The sequence below is a fragment of the Channa argus genome, chromosome 14, assembly GCF_033026475.1.
Source record: "Channa argus isolate prfri chromosome 14, Channa argus male v1.0, whole genome shotgun sequence".
In the NCBI taxonomy this organism is placed as follows: domain Eukaryota; kingdom Metazoa; phylum Chordata; class Actinopteri; order Anabantiformes; family Channidae; genus Channa; species Channa argus.
Window position 1 is genome coordinate 1,708,050 of NC_090210.1, and position 18,954 is coordinate 1,727,003.

An 18,954-nucleotide genomic window follows, 5' to 3' on the forward strand; every position below is an offset into this window, starting at 1 on the left:
CATTGCTGAATGGGAGAGGAGTTCCAGTCACTTCTTCTTTTAAACTTTTTGCTGAGGAGTTTCTGAGGGTTTTCAGCCCTATAAATTCGGAGGGGGACGCATCACGCAGACTAACGCAGGGAGGGCGAACCGTTGTGGAATACACCATTGAGTTTCATGCTTTAGCGGCAGACTGTTCTTGGAATGAGCCTCCATTAGTAGAAAGATTTTATCAGGGTTTATCGGAATTACTAAAGAAATAACTTTCCTTTTAGGAGGTACCTGACGCTCTTAATGGACTTCTTGATGTTTGCACCCATGTAGACCATAGAATTTGAAAAAGGCAGCCTAAAGCTAGATTCTCCACCAACCAGTCACACTCCCTTAGGTCCTGCTCCCTCACCACTTACAAGTCCAAGCCATCCCCTGGCCCAGTTCCCCTAAACCCGAACAGCTGGGGAGGGTGCGTCTTTTTCCAGATGAGAGAGAAAGGAATTTTAGAACCCACCTGTGGCCCTACTGCGGGCATTCAGGCCACAAGGTGCAATCGTGTCCAGTAAAAGGAAGGGCTCAACAGGAGAAGGGAGGCACATACTGAGCCAAAAGCACTCCAACTTATCCTCGGCCTCCCGACCTAATTTGGCAGTAATGCTGCAGTTTGCTGGTTGCTCGATGTCCCACTCTGCCTTTATTGACTCCAGGGCGGACACGGAATTCATGGCTGAAGACCCGCTCATCAGCTGGGTCTCTCATTAACCCGGCACTATAAATCCATCCTCATCCGCACCTTAGACGGCCATTTGTTGAACACTAGCTCCCTGCAGATGGTTTCGATCATATCAACCATAGAGAATCCCTGTGAAAAATTGTCATTCTAAATCATCTATTCCCCCCATCAACCACTCATCCTTGGTTCCACCTGGTTAGCGCAGCTCAATCCACATTGACTGGCTTGAGGGTAGAATCATTAATTTGTGGCATCCTGCTCCAGCCTCTGTCTCAGACAAGCTCTCCCTCCAGCTAGTCCTTCAGAGACCACATCCTATACCATTGACCTAACTAACATCCCCAAAATCTATCACAATCTTCAATCCTATGACTGTGCCAGCTCTTCCCCGGTACCATGCTCCTGCGTGGCCGATAATATTCCGTCTCTGGTCCTTAGCGCGAGGCCATGGAAAATTAAATTAATGAGTCGTACGCCGCTGGCCTCATTTGCCCCTCATCTTCTCCCACCGGTGTGAGGTTCTTCTTTGTGGGTAAGAAAGATGGGGGGCTCTGACCCTGCATAGATTATCGGGGGCTTCATCCGATAACCGTATGTAACCGTTATCCTCCTTCACTCATTTTTTCCGTTTTTGAACTGCTGCAGGGAGCTACAGTGTTCACAAAACTAGACCTCAGGAATGCCTACCACCGTGCTCGCATCCAGGAGGGGGACGAGTGGAGAACCACCTTTAACACATCGGCTGGTCATTTGGAATATCTAGTCATGAGCTTTGGCCTGACTAATGTATTAGACGTATTTATGGGTTATACGTATATAACGTATTCCAGAACCTGGTCAGTGATGTGTTGGGAAACATGTTGAACCGATATGTCTTCGTTTACCTAGACAATATCCTCATTTTCTCCACCTCTGAGACTTAACACGTTACTTATGTTATACCAGAATAATCTGTTTGTTAAGGCAGACAAGTGCGTTTTCCACTCACCCTCCGTCTCATTGCCTGCGATGAATCATCCTCTCAGGTAGGATGGAGATGGACCCCAGGAAGGTGAGTGCAGTGAGGGACTGACCCATCCCCGAGTCATGTAAGTAGTTGCAGCGATTCGTAGGGTTTGCCAACTTTTATTGAGTCTTTATTAAGAGCTGCAGTTCCATTGTGCAATTAGCATTGGAAGAGTGGAGGCATTGGCTAGAGGTGGATGAACAACCCTTTGTGGTCCTCACAGACCACAAAAATCTGGAATATCTTAAAACTGCTAAAACGGCTAAATTCCTGTCTAAATTTGATCATTTCCAGTTAACCTTAACTTATTAACCAGGCCACAAAAACACCAAGGCTGATGCCTTAGCACATATATTTAATCTATCTCCTGCTCATGAGGAATTAGACTTCATCCTTCAATCATTCATCCGTCTAGCCCTCACTCGATTAGAGGTTGAGGAAGAGGTGTTGTGATTCCGGATCCTCTGCTGCCAGAAACCATCCGCCTGGTCCCAGAATGTAACCTGGATCAACACTTTAACATCGGCCTCTACTGCGTTGACTCCCTTCCAGGTAGTGTACGGATATCAAATGCCCCACAGTATCAGAAGGGCCAGCGAGTACGGCTCTCAACGATAGATGTTCCCCTCTACATCGAGAGCAGAAACCTGCACCCCCCCCGGTTTCATTGGTTCATGTCCCATTGCTACAGTTGAATCCACCACACATTTCATGTTTCCTGTATAAAACCTGCTGTTATAGTAACCTAGTGCCCACCTCCAGACCCGTGCCCCCCGCTCATCAATGGAGCTCCGGCCTTCTCTGTCAACCACCTGTTGAGATCGCAATGAATTGGCCAGGGAGTCCAGTACGGTCTGGAAGGGTTATGGTCTAAAGGAGTGCTCCTGGGTACGGACCCGGTTCATTCTGGATCCTGATTTAATCTCTCAGTTCCATCGTGAGCTCCACGAGCAGCCTGGTGGGCCGTTGGAGAGGGGGGTACTGACACAGCTGTGACACCGATCTGTCTCTCCTCTCCACCTTGATTTCCTCCTGTCTCCTTTTTCTCACCCTTCTGTTTCTCTTAATCAGCTTCAACTCGGTTCACATGTTGCCTCCCCTATATATGCCCCATTCGCCTGCTTCCCTCTGCCAGATCGCCTTCCTGTTTCTCCCGAGCAACAACTCACTATTTCTCATAACTACTCTGATTTGTTTGCCTCTCGAGTTCTTTTTTTGGTTAGTTTTCAGATGTTTTTGTTGCCTTCTGGGTTTCCTGTATTCATGTCTGCTACTTTGCTATTTTGACTTATTACTTTCAGTTTGACTGCACTTTGTTTTTTTAAGTTGATACTTTGTTGGTTTGCATCCCAGTGTGCCCCGATTGCTTCAGATTGCAGACGACGATTGAACATCCTCTTAAAAGTCAAGTTTTCCAGCAGCCAGAAAACCCCTGGGTTTTCACACCCAGCAGTGTTTGCTTCCCGCTTGTCTCCCACCCGTAACAGCCCGCTTGTTGTTAGCCACCGTGCTAACTCTATGAACCTGCTAGTTGTCTGTATTGAAGAAATACTCCATGATGTTGTTAATAAAAAATGTTACATATTGATTATTGCATGTTTAATGGGAATTTTTGACAATAGGCTACATTGCTGTGGGACAATAAAAAGTCTCTGACTACTAAAAGAACACTTCCATTGGGTAAATCCACCTATATTCAAGCTTGCTGAAATAAACAAAGTGAAAAAAGCCTTTTATTGACATGGTGCCTCACTGTACAAAATGTACTGTATACTGGAGAACTGTAGGCAACAATCCTTAATTCTGGATCTTTAATTCTGGATCTTAATGTCAGGAGTAATTTTACTTTACTTCAAGAAGGTAAATCAGCCTAGTGTTGCTTCATCCAGGGTGACTGTAGCGCAGGAAGTAGAGCAGTTGTCCATCAAGCCCACGGGTGTTTGATACCCGGCTCCTTTGGTCACATGTCCAAGTGTCCTTGAGCAAGACACTGAACCCCAACTTAGTTGCTCCCGGTGAGTGTTGGCCAGTTGCTTAGCAGCTCCCCCATCTTTGAGTGTGCTTGTGAGTGCGAATCGCTAAACGAGAAGCAGTGTAAAGCGCTTTGAGTAGCAATAGGTAGAAAAGCGCTATATAAGTGCAGAACATTTACCATTTCACTGTCTTTATTTAAGGTATAAACTTGTTATCATATTTCTACTTACTGTAAATGAGCACATTAGGATTCCACTGTTTATTTTCTTTCCATTACATGTAAATGAGAGTCACTAAGAGATGAATGGACTCATAGAGGCACAAACCGTTTTCTGGCCCGAGTAAAGTTCACAGATCCCTCATATGCCGATGTCTAACTTTAACCTCTGCGTTCACTGCTCTACTATTTACTTTAGTTTCTGGATGCAGTCAATGGTCTGCAGGAAGCATTGGTCCAGAACGAGGGAATACCTCTGAGGAGAAGGATGGAGAAAGAAGTCATTCAAACCTGGAATGACAAATAGGTGAGCCTGTTTACGTATGCTGTGTTTACATAAGTTTGTGTTTGGTTTGGTGGGTTATTGGGCATTTTGGAATAAATCTACACCTTCCTGCGTAATACAGCTACATAAAACAATAATAAAATTGTTTGCTGATGTGTAATTTATTTGAAAGTGATGACACTCTTTAATGACCGAAGTCAACAGGAAGAGTCACATTAATCTATGGCATTAGGTTTCCCTGACCCTACTGAACAGCAGTAAGGTTTATTTAAACATTAGTCATGTTTCTATAAAGTCCCACATGTTAAAACAAAGCTTCAGATTGAACTTTGGGACAAATGTTCTATATGCTCACAAATATAATTTCATTAAAACATCCACTTATGTTAGAGAAACTTAAAGAAATTATGAAACATTTTCCCTGGAATCAAATGGACTATGACATATATTTGCTCCACCAGCATCATTTCTGACGCACGTTGCTACATTTGATACTTATCTGTCAAACCTGCAAGACATCAAGTCTTAAGGGACATGGTACCTCGTCTCTTCCTCCAGTGACACATCTCGTTCTCTAACATTAAAGAGCTCACCTTCTATCCAGGAGGTATTCAACACAAACTGGTTTATGTAAGTCTGAGCATAAAGGCTTTCTTCATCATGTCCAAACTCTGATATTTTTGTCTCGTGGCACTTTCTCACTCAGTCCAGTGGGGACCTGCCAATCTCCCACAGGGTCCTGGAAGCAGCACACTAACTCAGCCATGGTTTTAAATTAAGCGTGATGTGGAGGGGAAGGAAAAGGAGGGGGTTATTGCTGAAATCTGCTTGGCTACATTGGAAGAAAATAACTCGTATGTTATTATGAATGTAAGTATGAATATAGGGGCCACTCCCACCAAGCTATGGATATGCAGACAAACATTAGATTATAAGGCTAAAATCGCATACTGGACATATATGTGACATGCTCTGGGGAATATGTGGGACATTATGGTGCGAGTTTGTGCAGCTTGAGTTCGCATTCATTTTCAACCACTATTCCCACATAGCTGGTTTCAAGTCAGAAGTGATTAACGGTAATATTTAAAAGAAATATTGAGGCTTTTGGGACTTTAACGGAGGTGTTTACTATTTGCATTGGCCTTTAACACATTTATGTACAACCATAAGCAGCAGCCAAGAAAACTAAAAACTAGGTCAATAATATATTCAAAACATTTGGTAAAGATTTCTGTCCATTTTTATTGATTAGACTGGATGTTTCATTAGTTTAGAAAAATATTTTAAAAAGACATATTTAATATTAAAAACAGACATTTTTGTCTATGTACATCTGTAATGCACTTAAGTTTGCCAGTTGAAAAACAGACATACATTGATTTAATAAAAGGCGACAGTGACATTTATAAAGCAGCGAGGACACAATATATAACACCAGAGGGAGACAACCTCTCAGCCTTAAGCAATTCTACAATAGGTAGGAACACTTTTCTGATGCCATAAGGGTAAAGTTGAAAGGTCAGCTACTCATGGTACTCAAGTGGTATAACTGAAGTTAGCCAAATGCGCAAAGGAATCATCACCAACTGTCTTTGAGTGCTCTAATAGAGGAAAAGACTGTGATCCATAAGAGTTTCGTGTGGCCAAAGAGGACAGCCTCTTTCCTGCGGGCTGCTGTTTGTCACATGTGACAGAAGAAGGTGGAGTTCAGTTGGACGTGAGGTTGAGCAGGGAACAACCCGTTCGCCTGGATAGTGTCTTGTTTCAGCTGTCACAGACCCTGCGGGAAACCATGCTTGACTTCTCTCATCACGTCACCGCTGAGCTGCAGGTCCGCGGTGGAGAGTGTTCTTTGGTGATGCCTTCAGCGTGTCTGTTACCTCCAGCTGAATGACTAGCCAGGAGACAACATTTAACAGCAACGTGGACATCTCAGCGGGGGGCGGCTGTAGTTCAGTTGGTAAAGGCAGTTATCCACAGACCACAGGGTCAGTGGTTCGATCCCAAGTCTCTGGGCAAGACACTGAACGGGCCGTTCCATACAAATATGTCGGTTAGAATGAACAATGTCCATAGGCACCGTTTCTGCTGCTAGGAGGCATCATTATTTCTGTCATGTGGTGTAAAACATGTAGTTGGAAAAAAATCTTGTTTTTAGAATCAGTCAGTTACAGCTGTCAAAGCTAGAAATGTTTACAAATCCCAACCACCATTGGCGTGTGCTCTGTTCAATTTGTCTATGTTGTTTAGGTTCTCGTCTCACTAGAGATGAGAGGAACTGCCCCTGGGGGAGTTGTGACAGACACAGCACAGACATGGGACAGGGCTTGGTGCATTTTAAAAAAAGCAAGAACCTGAAAATCTGTTTGATAAAGTCACACCACTTTTTCAGTTAGCCTTGACATTGACTTCTTCTACTCTGGCTGCTGTAGCAGTCCATATTTTGATTCTTAATTTGTTTTCTCCAGCTGCTTCTGCGAGATTACGGTCCTGCTGTGCTCCTCTTGGTACTTCTGTTCTGCCTCCAACCATCTCTGGGTTATCTGTTCCTCGCTAAAAGAATAAACAACAGGAGGCGTCTGCCTGTTACAAATTAGTTACAATGAAAGCAAAGGAACTTTTCGATGGTGAGTGCAATGGTCATGTGCAATGACTGAAAAGTAATAGAATCTTTTAAAAAGTAAGCGTTGCAACAATACCACATACCTTTAAAAAACTAAAAGAGGTCATTTTGATGTTTGTGATGCACAAAAATGTCAAACTTGCCAAAGGAAAATTTTATATAAAAAGGTTCCGTGTAAATTGAATTCCTCATGTGAATTGCTTGAACGCCGCATATCCCAGCTGAAAACAAAGTCTCTGTGCCTCTCTACTGCCACCTCTGGGACTAAAGTTAATGCTAAAACGGCTGCTTTTCTGGTGGAAATTATAATATACAAATATCATGTTTCATTTCACCCAACACAATGCGCCACTGACAGCAGAAAATAAAGTGTGGTCAAGTCAAAAAAAGATTTCAGCATCAGCTGTAAGACAATGCAGAGACAACAAACAATGTCTAAAGTATATCATACTTTTTCTCCATGATGCTGATCTGCTCAAGAAGTCTGTCCTTCTCCGCGCAGAGGAGTTTGTATTCCTTAGACTGTGTCATGAGTTCACTCACGTCTGCTGAACATTGTGGACATTTTGGAGAAAGATCCCTGAGAACAAAAGACAGTTTGAAAACAGTTTTTGTGTTTATTATTTCCCAATTGTACATAAGTTCCTGTCTAGCATTGCATGAGGAAAGATATAAACACAGTAGCTTAATGTCTACTTACTTGAATTCTATACTACTTCCCACAGCAGGCAGCACCAGTTTATGACCAAATTTAGAAACTGAACTGGAAGAGGATTTAACAAACTGTCATGATAACAGAAACCTGTGCTGAATACAGTGATAAAGCTGAGAGACAACAAATTAAATCAATAGCATGATAACAGAAAGTCCCCCATTACAGTAAATTATGAACCCTACTGTTGCCATGCAAGTCTTACAGCTCAGTCTAATACAAGATCTGCAGTCTTAGTGGCCATATGTTTAGGACAAACCCACTTTAAGAAAAGTACAAATATTCATAATCCAGTGCCATTAGGCCACATACCCTGGATATGTTATTTGCTTGTTAATGTCTCCCTCTTCAGGGGGATATCCTGAACTTCGAATAGGTGCTTGCAGGCTGGACTGTCTCCCTACTTCCTGTAACAGACGTACACACACATTTATTGGTTTGGCAGAAAAGCCAATAAAACAGAATCAATGGAACCACAGAAAACACTGTAATTGAATGACTGACTTTTAGATTTTAGTACTCTTTGCCAAGTGTGTAACATTATATTTCCTTTTATTACCTTCTGTGATAACTGTTGGATTTCCTCTTCTAGTTGTTTGATTTTTGCTTCTTTCTCAGCAACCTTCTGCTTAAGCTTTTGGATGAGGACACTTTGCTCCAAGGGCTCATTGCTTAGCTGTTGACCCTGGCTCTGCTGGGTTTCCTTGCTTTGCACGTTCTGCTGTTGACTGAGCCGCTTCAGCACCTTCTGCAGCTGGGACTGCTGTTTCTGCCAGAAATAGATGAAATAAGAAAAACGTAAAGGTGTGCAAAGAATGTCATGAAGCATAAGATCATCTAAAAAGATCCTTTTATTATGTTTTTCTTATTTTAACGTAACAAACTATAACTTTTGCAAATATGATGTAAAACCCTTGGGTATTTTGTGTAACAAATGTTATAACAGTATTACATTTATTCTTGTTGTTACAAAAAAATACTATATATTAACAAAAGCTGTGTATCTGCTCATTAAGGCAGATACATCCTTACCAACAAAGCTTCCACAAGCTCATTATCATGTTTGCCCTTCTCAAGTAGGGTGGAAATATGGACCTTCAACGTTTTCAATTCAGCAGATAGAGATTTGTTTCTGGCTTTAGATGCTTCTAGCTTTTTCTTCACGTCCCCATGGTCCCTCAGGAGAGCTTCATAGTCCGCTGAGATTCTCTGAACAGCGGTAAATAAAGTGCAGAGCTTTTGTAGCGTTATGTATATACAGTTTAATGTATTAATGAATGTATTCATACCTCAAACGCCTCCCTCTTCTCCTTCTCCATGGTGCGGATGTAGCTGATATTCCGGTCTTGGGGAGGGGTTTTCTGCAGAACCCCCATGCCCAGCAAGTCTTCCTCTAGACTCAGGACACTTAATTTTCTTTGCTGGGTTGACAGGGTCAACTGTTGTTCAAGATTCCGCACCTATTTCCCAAAGCCATAATTTAACAACGATGGATTTATTTAATTCTATAAAGAACTTTAATTTAGCTTACCCTTGTCTGAAGAGCCAGTATCTGCTGAGAACGACCTCTGAAGGTCCCTGGGCTACTTAGTAATTGCTGAAGGTTGACCTCTTCTCCAACCTCACTGATCAAAGCCTACAATTGCAGTAGCCAATTGTATTTTTGCAGTACATGGGTCACTGATGATTAGTGATTTGAATCTGATTTCTTTCTAGAGCAGTTAGATGTAAGCATAAAAAAAAAAGATACAACCTTCTGAGCTACTTTCAACTCCTGTTTGACAGACTGAACCTGGTTGCGATATTCAGTCACTTTCAGCTGTACAGCAGCTAATTTTTCTTGGAGAGACTTCACCACTGGATTTTCCTGCTTTTGAGAACAGATTGAAATCCCATTATTAACTTTCCAAAATACTTAACATAACATATTGGTCAATTTGCAATCAATAATTACCTCACAGACATTAGATAACCTCCTGTTCTGTGACCTTGTATCAGTCTTTTGCCCAGGAGAGTCATCCAAAGCAGCCTGCAGCTATAGAAAGGTTTGCAATATTATAATATATTATTTATTTATACAGTATTCATACTGTAATAAACTTTTAATGCAACAAAAAATAATTTAAACAATTCTTGTGTGTTGAAGTGATGAACTTTCATTTACCACAGCAACAAATTAAGCAACATATCTAGCTCAAACATCTTTACCTCTTTTTCAAGCTCATGGATTCTGTTGCAGTTTTGCTTGGACTTAATCTTTTCTCGCTCGATTTCAGCAGTTAGCTCTCTATTCTTCTTCGACAGCTCAACAATTTTAGTGGCTGCTAAATCTCCTGCCAAGCCCGATGTGCCTAAAAAGATGAGTGGGTGAGTTATGAAAAGGCTGTACTGTACCCTGCATATAATATTACTGATGTGCAAAGTGAGTGGATGTTATGGTATTATACCTGCTAAGGCTAGTCTTTCTTCTTCTCTTTTCTTCTTCAGGTGTTTAATTTCAAAATCCTTTTCACTCAGAAGTTTTAAGAGGCGACCATTTTCATCCTTTAGCTCTCTTATTTGGTCTATTAAATTCTGATTCTTATTTTGCAGCAATCTACAGGGAATCAAAATGAGAAGTAAATTAATGAGTTTTACTTATAATTTGAAGTCATGATTGTTCCTGTTTATCAAGATTATTTATTTAGGCTACATTAGATTTTTTTGTACATTTTTGACAATATATGATGATTATTTGTTAACTAAAAAATATCAAAACAATTTAATCAGTCACTAAGGAAACTGAAATTGTATTTCAGCCTTTATAAGACTCACGTCTGTTCAGAATTGTTTGCCAAAAGGCCTTGTTTAGACAAACCCAAATCATCTTGGGTATCAGTGACGTTAAGCTCATCTAGTTCTTTTTCCTTTTTCCTTTCCAGTTTTCTTTTCTCTTGCTGTTCTTGTAGCAGTTGGAACTGGAGCCGGAAGTTACTCAGCTCATGGTCGTGCTCCATGATCTATAATATACAAGTAGAAAATATTCGCAGTAAATATTTGGTTATGGTAATATGATAACTAGGGCATATATTTTCTGGCTCTATACGGCTCGGCAGATTAAAATTGACGCCAATGTGCTCAGCCAAACAGAAATATCTGCTAGGTAACTTAGATAAACGTGCTCGAGCAATTAGCGAGATAATGCTAAGCTTTTTGATAACTAATGTCAATCACTAATAACCTTAACACCACTCTCTCAGAACTCCAACCATAATCTGCTAAGTCCTTACTAAGTTAAGGCTGTATACAAAGAAAATAGTTCACCTGTCATTTATCGAAGTACATCCGCTGTAAACACACTGTCATCATGTTGTAAGCTGGCTGGATGAAGAAACTGAAGTAACTTCCTTACCTACTGATTGCGACGCTTTTGTACCCATAGCAACGGCACTTAAACAACGTGGGACAAGCTCTCGCGGGACTGGGTTGTCATGGCGCGTTAGCTTCAAATAGAGAGCTAGTCATGCAATAGGCTAACGAATGTACATGTTTTTTTGTTGTTGTTGTTGTTGTTTTTGTTTTGTTTTTCATGACTTTTACTAAAAAGACGAAGGATATCTAATTGTTTCCTGTCAGTCTTTTAATTTTATTTATGCTGTATTTCGCTAGGAAAACGTATTCAGAATGTCCCGGTGTCTTAAGGGAGACGAGAAATTATGAGTATTATGAGAACAGTTAGCCAACAGCATCTGGTGCAAAACCTTCAATAAGTTAATTAATAAATCCTATTTTCCTCGCTTATATTGACCGCATTGGTGAGTTTTGTCCACCTTTACTGGCACACGGTTTGCTGTATAAATCTCACTTCTAGAGACTGTAAACTGTAGTAAAAGAACGTGTCTTAGCCAAATATCTCAGCATCAGAAATATCTTATTAAAGCAGGTAAACTCAGGGACAGAAAGTGGTCGAAACCTGAAGGATCCCGCATTATCTCTTCGTTGAATAGTTAATAATTGAACAATATTCTACACGACCACAAGGTGATGACACAGAACAGCTTTTGTCAACATCCCAGGTCAGGCGACCATGAGGGAGCCAGGTCTCCTAATATCCACCACCCACCGTGACCTTAGCACAGTGTACAATGTCCCTTTTCTGATATTTTCATCTTCAGACTGAGGTATTATAACCATGTAAACTAGAATTCATGGCAAAGCTGGATTTGGATTCTGTCAAGTCCTGCTAAACAGATAATAGGACACTGATCTGGTTTGTCAGGTTAGCACTAGTTAAAAAGCTCTCACCACAGGAGCTTTATGAAGAATTAAGGACAACTTGACTTTAAGCATATTTGAGTTTGTTGTGGATTTCTAGATTTTTACATGAATAAAATTCACATTTGTAGCCTTCATTCAACACTAAAAAAAAAAAAAACTCATAATGACAATGTGTAAAAATTATTTTAGCATGTTTGAATTCTTCTTACCAAGTACTCAGTTTAGCTGCACTGCAGAGCCCTGGTGGTTCCAGGCTTCAGCCACTTCACAGTTAGTGTGGCCACTGTGCTCCTGGGATCACGCAAAGCTTTAGAAATGGTTGTATATACTCATGGGACATTATATACACGTGAGTGTCTTTTTATCCATGTTCAAGCTATTAAATGTTCCACAGGTGAACAGCCAATGTCTCGACACATCACAGCAAACACGCTGCACAACTTAGAACGCTACAGCAAAGCATATGAATAATTTGAAAATAGAAAATATGATTTTAAAACTTCTTGGAAATGGGTACAAAAATCTGAAATCTTCGATCTTCGAGTAATGCAAAAATGGACATTTTATATATTTAAAATTAAATAAAAGACTTGCACATAAAAGTTAAAATCATGTAGAGTCACGTGAATATTTTCTGATGTTACTGGTATGTTCTTGTAAAAAAAAAGCATCTAATACTATAGAAGTTTTACAGGTCTTTGATTTCTGTCTCTCAAACCCATATTCGTAAGAAAGGACACCGATTTTCTATAATCCACTGATGGAGAAGCGATCATAATGTTAGTATTAGCATTAGGCCAGATGTTTTCCTGTAGCTATATATTTCATTATCTTATCTAATTCCCTACCCTGAACATTTCTGTTTTGTGATTCTTAAACTGACCCAAACCTTAACCAGTTCATTTAGCCTCCTAAGTTTGGGAACTAATGTTGACCATTGGCAGTCATGCGTACATACACTGCCCCCTGATGTCATGTTGATTAACTGAAGGTGTACGTGACATCCGCAGGCTGCACTTGCATTTCCTTGTGGTACATTTTGCCAACTCATAAATAGCAGTTGCATAATAAATGCTGCATAGCAGGTAAACCCGTCTTCTACATCTTGAGAAACGCTCATCAGAATTTTACTGTTCACAATGACATAGCAGTTTAGAGCATCATATTACTTTTAAATTGATACCAGGAATTTTTCTGTTTAATGTGGACCTAGGGTGGAACAATATACAGGCACGTTTCATAAAACACTTTTATATTAGAGATAAGAACAGTTATATGTGATACTGTAATATTTGTTCTATTATATTGAATGTTGGACACATGCTTTAGCACAGTGAACTGATCATCACAGTAAGTATTAAAATGTTATTTACACATGAAAATGTTATTAGCATATTAGTATTAGCTTGTTAATACAAATAAATCTTATTTTCATGAATTTTGTAATTTAAATTGTCTAGAAAACATGTTCTGTTTTGTGCTGCAGTTGTACTTTAGCAAGTGCTTGAGTGGGTGTTTGTGTATTGTATGATAAGAACTGACACATTTTGGAGTTTAAAAAAAAAAAAAAATTGGCAATTTTATTTCCAGAAAGAAAAAACAAGTTAGAGAACTCGTTTGTGCACTAAACCTTTTAAAACATAACTCTGTCAGTACCTTAACAAAATACATCTCAATGTAGGCTATGTGATAATATTTAACAGGTTATTGCAAAGTCTGTAGCTATATGCAAGTTGGTTTGTTTTATTACTTGTGAAGCTGCTGTGAAGAAATACTGGGCATTTGTGTGTCACATTATGGCAAAACAAAAAATAAAACGTTTCTTTTGAATAAAGTGTACTGAATAAAAATGCACGCACACAAAACTGCGAGCTTAAGCCTTAGGTTTTAGAACAGTGTCTCGAGATGATTTGGCAAATTTAAAATTTGCCAAATTAAAAATGTAAATTTTAAAACACACTTTAAAATTAAACATCTCACACACTCAATAATAAAATAAGAGGCAAAACACAGTTACCTGCCCACACAGATATCAAATCAGCTAAGTTTACAACTGCCAACATCCAAAAGTTAAAAGCTATAAATACACTTCTTATTATCTTAATATTATACCAGGGTGTATCAATTTTTATCCATTTACAGTAAAGATGAGCTGCTGAAGGGATGACTGTACAAAGTTATAACACATCTAAAAATAAGTGTTTTACATAGACTTTAATGTGAAATATTAGGGGACAAAACGTTGGTGTAATGGCCCATAGTTCACTTGTGATCCACTGCTTTCTGATCTTCTTTGGGTTTCACAAAGTACTGTTTGTACATGGAATACAGGACCCCTGAAAACAAGGAAACGGAGAGACAAGTTACTGGTTGAGCTTAGAGACTCCAGCTTTGATCTCATTACCATCATTGTTCACATCACTGCTGAGTAAAAATTGACAGGATCTATTACCAGGCAATGTTCAGATTTATGTTATGACAAGTGTTAGTCCAAACTGCTTGTGAATGTTTTAAGAAAACCACTTCAGGCTACATACCAATAGTCATTGCTCCCACCACAAAGCCTTGAGCAGCCACACGCATGTGGATCAAATGCACTGACATTTTTGTCTCTCCTCTGTCTTTCATTTTCAGCAGTCTGTACCCAACGATGGCAAAGAATCCAGCAATTCCTGCAAAGGGCAGAAGGAAACCTCAATCAACAAACAGGGGGTGAATTATGAAGGGGTTTTAGGGGATATAAGTGAATCAATTAAGTATTTGCTCCTCCCCCTTCTATAATTTCATCTTAATACAATCCATGTGGTCTAAAGAAGCCCCTAATAGGAAGTCGCACACCCCTACAATGGACCGTGCCAGTTTCACTCAAACCTGACTTTCCGTGGCTCATAGTGACTGACAGCAGTGCACAGAGCAGGTGGAAAAACAGCACTGATCTGACTGATCTGCTGTCAGTAACAGGACAGGACCTGCAGGGTATGTTATTTATTAAGGCTTGTTAGCCGTTTACATGTCTTCTTTGTGCTTATGGTCTTGATTATTGAGTACAGATCAGGGACTGTCAGAGAGATCATTTTCACATTGCAGGTCAGCTCTCCCATCTCATCACCTAATTTTAAGGGGATCATATTAAGTAGCAGTTCTTTTCTCTCTAGGCTTCAATGTTGTGGATGTGGAATTTGATTCTGTTGATAACAAATGTACAAATCTCATCCTATAGTTCAAGTAAGGTTAGGAACCTTAAGCTTACTTGAACCTCAACATCACATCAATGGTCAGAAATAAGCCAATAATGAGTACTGGAGATGGGATGTCACACTGACTTTATAGAAAAACACAAACGCAAGTAAAATATCAAGTAGATGCCTAAAAAAAAAAAAAATTTAAAAAAAAATCAGATATCATTCATTAAACAAACTGAGTTCCTAAAGACTGTAAAATGAAAAAACAGCAGGTCAAAGTGGAACTGCTTTGAATCACTTTATGTACTAATAGCGGCCTCATCCAGAGATCTGTCAGCCTTTAGTGAAACTACAGTAGGGTCCATCAAACAGGACCCACCCAAACACGATAGAATTCAAAACCTGTCCACGTACAATAGATAACAGGCTACAAAAAAAAAAAAAAAAAAAAAAAATCAGGGCGTCATGATTTTTACAACAACGCCGCAAACAATCGAGGTTACCAGTAATAGCATACTTTCTCTCCAACGTAGCCCCTGAGGGGCATAAAGGGCACTTACCCACTGGGACAAATGGATTTTCCTTTGCCTTTCGCAGGAACTTTGACTCATTCTCATCATAGGTAGACATCTTGACTAAAAACAAAAGAAAATGAAGCACATGAATATACATGGACTAGACTTCTTAGCACATTTGTTGCAGGAGGGGACCAAGTTATGTCAAATTATTACTGAAAAACCCAAGTTATTGTTGCTAGTTATTGTTGTCAAACACTGGTAAGTACTGCTTGAACTCGTGGGCTGACATAAGCCGGTTTGTTTCCTCGCTATACAGGGCTAATGGTAACATCTCACGAACTGTTCAGAGGTTAAAGCATGAAGGTCAGAGGACACACATCAGTTTTTTTAGGCCTAATGAATCAACTTTACGTATCCTACATGTTGCCAGACATATCAAGCACTGTGCGGTTGTAATGGTAAATAACAGGCCTGCTCATTGAAAGTTGCGTATATTTTCCCCAAACGCCAAATATCTGACTCCGCAGAAAAATTGACAAGATAAAACATTACGTAGCTGCAGGGTTTTACGGGAGATATAAAATTAACTTACGCCACAATTCACCACACAATTCTTACCTGTTTAAGAATGTGTCGCAAGATGAATTAGCATGTGAAGAAGCGGTGGATTTCCAGGGCCACAGACTGCGCCAGAAGGAAGTACTGAGCCGGCTACGTGACGTAACTACCATACACGCAGGTGTGACATCAGCATTTTTATGTAGCGTGTGTTGTGTTCAGGTCACGGTAGAAAGTGGTAAACATAGGTTTCAACTTGAAAACGGTTTAAGTTCCTCATTTCAATTTGAATTGCGAAAAACACTGCTGTTTTAGTAGATAAACAGTTATCAACAAAGCGTAACATTACAGAGCTTTAGCTAACATTTACATTATACAGTATATTTATTTTTGTAGATAAATTAATCATCAAGCTTGTGGATTTGTGGATATCGTAGCACTAGAAGTTCCCAGATATAAATGTGAGAACACACGTTTACGTAGGTATTATTAAAGTTGAATAAAACGACATGACATAACATCTTTCAATATTGTCATTGCAGTGCAAATATTGAAAGCTTGTACATCCAAGGTTTACTGAAAGCAGCGCCACTACTACCAGCCCCTTACCGAAACATGCAAATGTCATAAAACTAATGCGAGATAGTTCAGGCTCACTGCGAAACCAGTCTAATTTGCAATTAAAGCAAAATGTATCAGTTTCCTTCAGAAAGCTTAAAATACTCTATTCAATGAAAGCTGAATGTTGCATTATTTTCACTGTCCTTGTTGCCTGTGCTATTCCCAGCATCATTGGTTTTGACGTTGTACTTTAAACGACACCATATTGCGCATTTAAACGAATGTGAAAGTAGTTGGAGGTTATTCATCTTACTTCGACTCTTAATCTCTGCATCCGATCAGCGTGTTCAAGTCAAGCTGGTTGTGCAGCCAGGACTCTGCAGGACATGCAGTTCCCTTGGCCGCTTAAGGTCCGGAACAAATTAACTAGAAAAAAAAAAAAAGATTTCAGGAGGAAGAATAGAATTAACAATGCATGTTATAAAAAACAATTGCTGTGCATAAATGACTCCGTGTAACTCATTCTTACGGTGTTACTATACGTGTAACCGTTTTTTCGTACTCGAACTTTGACATTTAGAGACATTTTTTAAACGGTTTCTAAAATTGTACAGCAATAGCAGCCAGAGAGTTTGAGAGGAAAAGATTTTCAACTTGTTAAAACTTGTCATCCTTCCAATGCTGTATCTTTTCAGCATAACAACTTTATACTGTATGTAAGGTTTCGTTGAGAACTTATCATAGTAATAATAATTTATAATTTGGTTTGCCACTGTCGAGTTTGTATTGGTGGACTGAACGTGCTTCTCTGTGCCTTCATTGCATTTGCATGAGTTTAGGTTGTTCTGGTTCCTGATTGGTTTTAGCCTGTCTATTAAAGAGAGAAGACTGAACTGTGGAGGAAAGTTATCCGTCTCCATCTTCCTCTTCCTCTTTTGTTGAGCGATTTAACCATCACATATAGAAAACACCACGCATTAACACTGTATATATCTTTATATATATTCTATGCTTTCAAAGCAAACCAGTCGCTGGTTTAGCCACACTTCTCCATATTCCATAAACCAAATTCGCCTCCCAGGATCATCCAAGGCGTTATCCGGTACATTTTGTTCCTCGGCGGAGTTACGCTTTTTCATGAGCCTGCCAAACTTTGAGCGGTGTGTCACCTCATAAAACCGAGACTCACAGTGACTCAGCATTTTGACAGCAGCTATTGCCATGGTAACGGTCACAGCTAAATCGGGTCATGTAATTAGCCCTGGAGTTGGGAACACGTGTGTTTACCTTGATACACAGCAGAGACACACGCACATAAAAGAATGCGTGTTCAACAGCTGTTATTTCTGATTGATTGGTGACGTCATGTTATCGTCAGTGTTGCTCAATAGATTCCATTTAACCGGTCGGTCTGTTTTTCGTCTCCTGGTAGGACACGGCTTTGAATTATATTCCTACTCTCTATATAACTTTAGTGCACTATATGAATGATGAGTGGTTAAAGGAATTAACTATATAGCGCACTCAAAACCTGAAAAAAGTAATGGACGTGTCATGTACACTTTCTGCAACAATTCCACAATGCAATGTTCTATACACGAAGGAAAAAAAAAAAAAAAAAAAAAATATATATATATATATATATATATATATATATATATATATATATATATATATATATATATATATATATATATATATATATATATATATATATATATATATATATATATATATATATATATATATATATATATATATATATATATAATATATATAGTAGTTGTAGAATAAAATGCACATTGTGTTGACCTGGCATCACTGACCTACGTGTGTGTGTGTGTGTGTGTGATTACTCAAAAGATTTTGCCATCGACCTCATACCAAGTAAACACAGTGCGTCATCAAATTGCTTAATCTGAATGAGATTTCATTTTTTGTGATTTTTATTCTTTGGATCATAAACTACTTAAAACCCAGGACAGACTTTCGGCAAAGTTTATAGGTAAACAGAAAAATACTTTATCATAATAAAGTCGGGGCGGGGGATTTCTCTCTTCCTCTCTCCGTTTTTGTAGGTCAGTGTATTCTTTCGTAGGATTTTTCATATTCTTGTATACATTTTTTTGTGTTACCACTGTATTTTGCAGCCTTTTTAGAAATTATACAGCTTGCACTTGTAATATATATATTATATCGCTTTGTGGCCTGAAAACACAGCGATTCTCATGCTCCATCTCTATGCTGCTGGCTGAGCCTGCTTGCTTACTTGTTTGCCTGGCACAAAATCTGAGAGGTAACTGCTTTGAAATCGTTAAAACAATCTTAATTCATATGCTAGAGAGACTTCT

The 18,954-nt window shown here is 39.3% G+C and overlaps 2 protein-coding genes across 4 annotated transcripts; both read right to left on the bottom strand.

Moving 5' to 3' along the window:
• Positions 1–5,304: 5,304 nt before the first annotated feature.
• ccdc13 (coiled-coil domain containing 13) lies at positions 5,305–10,963 on the bottom strand. 3 transcript variants are annotated; one of them, XM_067475517.1, is made up of 14 exons: positions 10,831–10,963; positions 10,342–10,526; positions 9,975–10,123; positions 9,736–9,878; positions 9,482–9,562; positions 9,281–9,394; positions 9,059–9,163; positions 8,817–8,987; positions 8,560–8,736; positions 8,087–8,296; positions 7,840–7,934; positions 7,516–7,578; positions 7,267–7,395; positions 5,305–6,745 (listed from the first exon to the last, which is right to left on the bottom strand). In XM_067475517.1, the coding sequence occupies exons 2-14, from the start codon at positions 10,521–10,523 to the stop codon at positions 6,643–6,645; spliced, it is 1,722 nt and encodes a 573-aa protein (XP_067331618.1). In that variant the 5' UTR covers positions 10,524–10,526; positions 10,831–10,963; the 3' UTR covers positions 5,305–6,642. The 3 variants fall into 3 exon arrangements, with proteins under 3 accessions (XP_067331618.1, XP_067331617.1, XP_067331619.1); XM_067475516.1 differs by having other exon boundaries at positions 9,281–9,397; XM_067475518.1 differs by lacking the exon at positions 7,516–7,578 and having other exon boundaries at positions 9,281–9,397.
• A 3,016-nt stretch (positions 10,964–13,979) lies between these two features.
• higd1a (HIG1 hypoxia inducible domain family, member 1A) lies at positions 13,980–16,261 on the bottom strand. Its single transcript, XM_067475196.1, has 4 exons — positions 16,103–16,261; positions 15,527–15,601; positions 14,322–14,456; positions 13,980–14,120 (listed from the first exon to the last, which is right to left on the bottom strand). Exons 2-4 carry the CDS (start codon positions 15,594–15,596, stop codon positions 14,047–14,049), a joined length of 279 nt encoding a protein of 92 aa, XP_067331297.1. The 5' UTR covers positions 15,597–15,601; positions 16,103–16,261; the 3' UTR covers positions 13,980–14,046.
• Positions 16,262–18,954: the final 2,693 nt, after the last annotated feature.

Bases quoted from the DNA above. Each gene is read 5' to 3' on its own strand.
- ccdc13 (XM_067475516.1), bottom strand. From the start codon at position 10,523: ATGGAGCACGACCATGAGCTGAGTAACTTCCGGCTCCAGTTCCAACTG. The intron at 9,563-9,735 runs GTAAAGATGTTT...ACCTTTCTATAG, and splicing joins TCCATGAGCTTGAAAAAGAG to CTGCAGGCTGCTTTGGATGA. The intron at 6,746-7,266 runs GTATGATATACT...TTATTCTTTTAG, and splicing joins ATCAGCATCATGGAGAAAAA to CGAGGAACAGATAACCCAGA.
- higd1a (XM_067475196.1), bottom strand. From the start codon at position 15,596: ATGTCTACCTATGATGAGAATGAGTCAAAGTTCCTGCGAAAGGCAAAG. The intron at 14,457-15,526 runs GTAAGTGCCCTT...TGCCCTTTGCAG, and splicing joins AAATCCATTTGTCCCAGTGG to GAATTGCTGGATTCTTTGCC. The intron at 14,121-14,321 runs GTATGTAGCCTG...CCTTGTTTTCAG, and splicing joins GGTGGGAGCAATGACTATTG to GGGTCCTGTATTCCATGTAC.